This window comes from Penaeus vannamei, chromosome 19 (assembly GCF_042767895.1).
Source record: "Penaeus vannamei isolate JL-2024 chromosome 19, ASM4276789v1, whole genome shotgun sequence".
NCBI lineage: Eukaryota > Metazoa > Arthropoda > Malacostraca > Decapoda > Penaeidae > Penaeus > Penaeus vannamei.
Window position 1 is genome coordinate 30,686,544 of NC_091567.1, and position 5,000 is coordinate 30,691,543.

Sequence of the window (5,000 nt, forward strand, 5' to 3'; positions counted from 1 at the left end):
TGTAACCGACAACCGCCTTTCGTAACAAGGGAGAATGAATGAGAATGAATAATTCTGCAACACTAAACCTGTTTCAACCTTCCGGACCTACATTGACTATAGCTTTCCTCCTTCTCTATGACCTCTAACCACCGTCTCCCGACCAGAAGGGCTGGGGAAGCAGCGCGGATGGCCAGCAGCAGGAAGCGTCCACATCCTACGCTGGCAATCCGGGCTGGAAGGATAGTCAAGGGGACAGACTTCACCCCGAATCCCACGCGGAATCCTCCTCTCTTGCGGGGTATCAGTACGGTTCTGTGCTCTACGAGGACTCGAAAGAAACGGGATTCGACAGCGCAGGTAATGTGTGGGGGTTACGGTGAATTGTTATGTGAAAAGGTAGGGTAGATTCTACAGTGGTATCATTATCGTTTTCTAACTGAGTTTGAGGCTGATATGTAGACAGACAGACAGTTTTGTGTTATAGTGACATTTTCTCAGGAGCAAGCAACTACATGGAAAACTACGGTGCCCATGGCGGAGATATTGATGAAAGTTACGAAGAGAGAACCGGTTACGCTGAGTGTGAACTGCAGGAGCCCTTCTCTTCACTGACAGTTGGTAAGGATCATATTGGGACAGAGATAGATAGATAGAGATAGATAGATAGATAGATAGATAGATAGATAGATAGATAGATAGATAGATAGATAGAGAGAGAGAGAGAGACAGACAGACAGAGAGAGAAATAGATAGATAGATAGATAGATAGATAGAGAGAAATAGATAGATAGATAGAGAGAGAGGGAGAGAGGGAGAGAGAGAGAGAGAGAGAGAGAGAGAGAGAGAGAGAGAGGGGAGATAGATAGATAGATAGAGAAAAAGTGAGTGAGAGATAGATAGATAGATAGATAGATAGATAGATAGAGAGAGAGAGAGAGAGAGAGAGAGAGAGAGAGAGAGAGAGAGAGAGGAGAGAGAGAGAGAGAGAGAGAGAGAGAGAGAGAGAGAGAGAGAGAGAGAGAGAGAGAGAGAGAGAGAGAGAGACAGAGAGAAAGAAAGACGTCCTTAACCGAGATATTTCTGAAATCTCATGAGCTAACAGAAAATTGTCATTTTCACGTCGCAGAAAAGTAACACTTCAAAGAAACCTTTAAATTCCTCTACTCCTCAAAGCAGATGAAGGTGCACACGGCTCCTACAGTGCCTCAGGAATGCAATTCGACAGCTCCACCAACGACGCCCTCTTCAGCAGAATTCCGTCGAACAGAAACAGAGGTTAGTGAAATTTTGTAACGCGTTTCATTCAGGCAATGCGTTTGTATAATGTTGATACCTTTTCCTTTGAAGAACAACTCTTCTACCAGAGTTTGGGGTCTGCTAAGGCATATAAATCTCCCGAGATTCACCTTCTGCATTTTATTTACGTGCATCATTTGATAACTTGGACTGTCTGCATGCAAAAGATCGACGCCCGAAGAGTTGGGAGTTTATTATGCGGCTTCTGGCGAGCAAACAGACGAACCCTTCTCTGATCCGGTGGGAGGACGAGGCCTCAGGAACCTTCCGCTTGGTCCAGCCGAAGATGATCGCGAAGATGTGGGGGAGCGTGTTCTCCGGGAAACCCAACTTGTCCTACAATAACTTCGCTCGGGACCTGAGGTGCGTTGGGTTGTCACTGTTGCTATTCATTGAGGGTTTGAGAGCAACTCGAGTACTTAATAGTCGTTCAAATATCGTGTTTCTTTCCAGGCATTATTACAAGTCAGGCGAGATTCTGCCTGTGCGCGAGAAGCAGCTGGTATACAGATGTGGCCCCGAAGCTCTTGCTTATCTCAAAGGCCTTCAGACGACTTAGGTTTTATTTCTCCCGGATTCTTCTTTCGCCTCCTTGCTACCACAGGCCAGACTCTCGACCTGTTGTTGAAACCCATGATAGCAAGTAACAAAGAAATCTATCACCATGACAATATTCCTTCTCAATTAGTACCTGGGAACTCCAAAGGTACATTAGAAGATTTTCTTCTCTCTCGGGGAATAGCTCTTCATATCAGTAATATGCAGCTCTACAATATCGTTGGGGATTGATCACGTTGCATTATCTATGAAGATATACAGTGGAGAGAGCTCGCCATGTTCAGATATATGATGTAAGCAAAGTCGGCCGTTTTATAGAGAACAGCTGTATTTTCAACCCTAATGCTAATTCAATTGTCCAAAATTCGTATCAAATGTACATCATTCACTTCTTTGTGTTAGAATCAGGTGGATTATAATCAATAAAATATATAATTTGCCCACATTTATCTTCATAAAATTGTTTAATCATTTAGGAAAACGGAACGGATATTAATTCACTTTTCAGAACAGTAACCGTTTCAAATCCATCTGTAGTATAAAAATATTAATTCTCATTCATAGCTTTTCTACTTTTGTCACAATCATTACGCTTTATACGAATTAATGTCGCTATCAAAGGATTCTACATATTAAAAGGAACTATTTCATTGCGTTATTTTTCTCCCTCTCTTTTTTTTTGTATTTTGGTTTACTCACCTCACACATACACACCCACTCACAACACAAGAAGCAAACCTCAGACATTACATCGGGGACAGCAAATAAAAGAACGAAATAAAAGACTTGGTAACACGTTTGGACAAGACGAAAGCGGAAGTACCAATTAAGAACTCTACATAGATCCTTAAAGACTATAGAATAACACATTATTGTTGATGTACCAAAGTTCAGTGATGTAGAAGCTCCAAAAAGCATGGGAATCTGCAAATGTTACATCCCATTATAAACAAAACTTTCTATATCATAGATGTTTCGTTAACTAGAGAAATATGAAATAACGGAAACGATGGGCTTAACTATATGGTAAACACTCGGTACGAAACAAGCAGTGTTGTTCCAAGTAGATTTCTGTGTATTTTTTTACTTTTTGTTTGGTGGATTATATGAAATGAAATATGTTACGCTGTAGACTATTATGGAAACTGGAATGCCTATTTGGAATTTAAAAACTGAAAATAGGAAAATCTTTATGGAGCTAAACTAAATTGCAACATTTGGTTAGAGAGAAAACGCGTCGATCATTAAAATTCCGTAACTAAATGTCCTGTGATAAATGAACACCTCGCTTTATCCTTTCTCTTTCTTTTTCCTTTCATAAAACTAAGGAGCGTAGTATTTCACAAGCACAGATGATTGGACGACTTACTTGAAAGACAAAGAAACACCAATAGCAAGAAAACGTCCCATATGGTGACGAGTAAAGTAAGTGAGTTACCTGATTCTTGGGACTGACAATTTTTAGCAACGAATTCGATTCAAACGGAAGAAACTCTCTAAATACGTCTACAGACGATGGAATAAAAATAAAAGATGTTTCCCTCTAAAAAACCCCAAGGGACATTGAAAGCTATTTCATGTGGTTTTACTTGGAATTCAACTGTAAGTACACCATGATAAGGTTCTTGGGCTGTAGGGATCGACACATAGCAACAGTCTAGAAGACGCTGTATTAAATAAAACAGAGAAATAAAAGGGCCTTGGAATAATCAAACCGACACTGCCAAACCCAAATAATCGATGAAATTCATTCATGTTTATGGTGATATAGTTCAAGTATTTATTTTTCTTGCAACTAGTGATTTCAATGCACTGTATGTACTTATCTTCCAAGGAATATTCATGTTTTTTTTGGCAACTTTGTGAATAATGTACCAGTTTAAATAATCTTTAAAAAGTAGATTGCGAAAAAAACTAGACAGTTGTAGAAAGTTTCATGACGACCCATAGAAAAAAAAGAAAAAAGAGCAAAATTGATGAAATAATACAACGTTGGCAGGTTATAAGTGTAACGTGAAAACACAGTTTGAAAATTACCAATGATTAGTTTAATCTTTCTAGAGTAATAGGTTCCAAATTTTGATTTCCTTTTCGCTATAAAATTTATATATATATATATATATATATATATATATATATATATATATATATATATATATATATATAACTGCAGCACCTGTCTGAATACTATATTTACATTAAATATGAAACAAAAAATACTTTGATCCATTAAAAATCCATTAATCTTGTAAAACACTGTTTTGTAAACCAAAACATAGATGAAGTAAACCCGATCAGAACTAACAACAACGTAACAATTTAATGAAAAAAAAAACTTGGGATAAAACGCAGATGCTTCAACAAGCTCTCCCTAATCCTAGTTCCCCAATCCCAGGATTTTCCCCCTGGCCCCGAATCCTGTAGACACTTTTGGTATCTCCAGGGGAACCTTCAGAATTTTGCTCATGGTAACTATGTTCTCGTCGTAGGAAAGAGAGAGAGAGAGAGAGAGAGAGAGAGAGAGAGAGAGAGAGAGAGAGAGAGAGAGAGAGAGAGAGAGAGAGAAAGAGAGAAAGAGAGAGAGAGAACACATTCTCTGATGCAACATAAATTATACAGACATCACAAGCAATGGATAATAATTATTTCATCGTGTCTAAAATTAAGTTTATTCACACACCACATCACTACATTATATCCACAAATTTAGCGATAAGTAAATTTCACCTCTGCATCGTTGTCATGACAAATCACAACGCAAGTTATCACAATTACCTTCTTACATTATCTTCATCAACTATTATAAATCATCGGTATTTTATTGCTTATTTCATTATACTTTCTTCAAGAAATACACTCATTTTATCTGTACTAGTTTGAGACACATGCGGAGAGCGAGTAGACTGAGGATGGAGGAGGCGATGGCAGAGGGCAGCACCGTCGAGTGTCGGAGCTTTTTTTTTTCTTCTTTTTCTTCATTTAAAATTCCTGTTCATATAGGAAATGGCAGCGGCTTAGGTTGTGTTAAGCTGGTAGCCATGTTTTATGAGAATATAATTGCTACACTTGGTCATCTTGTAAATCGTCTATTTACGCCCGTATGAGAAGAGAAACCGACGGAACCGATGTTTACATTACCAGACAGGGTTGCCCGCTCAGGCATC

The 5,000-nt window shown here is 38.7% G+C and overlaps 1 protein-coding gene across 3 annotated transcripts in view; it reads left to right on the plus strand.

The window, feature by feature from the left end:
• The window catches only part of LOC113804835 (ETS homologous factor), a 2,883-nt gene extending 397 nt beyond the window's left edge, over positions 1 to 2,486 (plus strand). Inside the window, exons 2-6 of one of the 3 annotated variants that reach the window (XM_027355745.2) lie at positions 147 to 339; positions 481 to 600; positions 1,156 to 1,257; positions 1,446 to 1,641; positions 1,732 to 2,486. In XM_027355745.2, coding sequence (XP_027211546.2) covers positions 147 to 339; positions 481 to 600; positions 1,156 to 1,257; positions 1,446 to 1,641; positions 1,732 to 1,837 — 717 coding nt within the window. In that variant the 3' untranslated portion in view covers positions 1,838 to 2,486. The remainder of the gene's footprint in view (positions 1 to 146; positions 340 to 480; positions 601 to 1,155; positions 1,258 to 1,445; positions 1,642 to 1,731) is intronic. The other 2 variants (XM_027355744.2, XM_027355743.2) reach the window with 2 other exon arrangements.
• Positions 2,487 to 5,000: the final 2,514 nt, after the last annotated feature.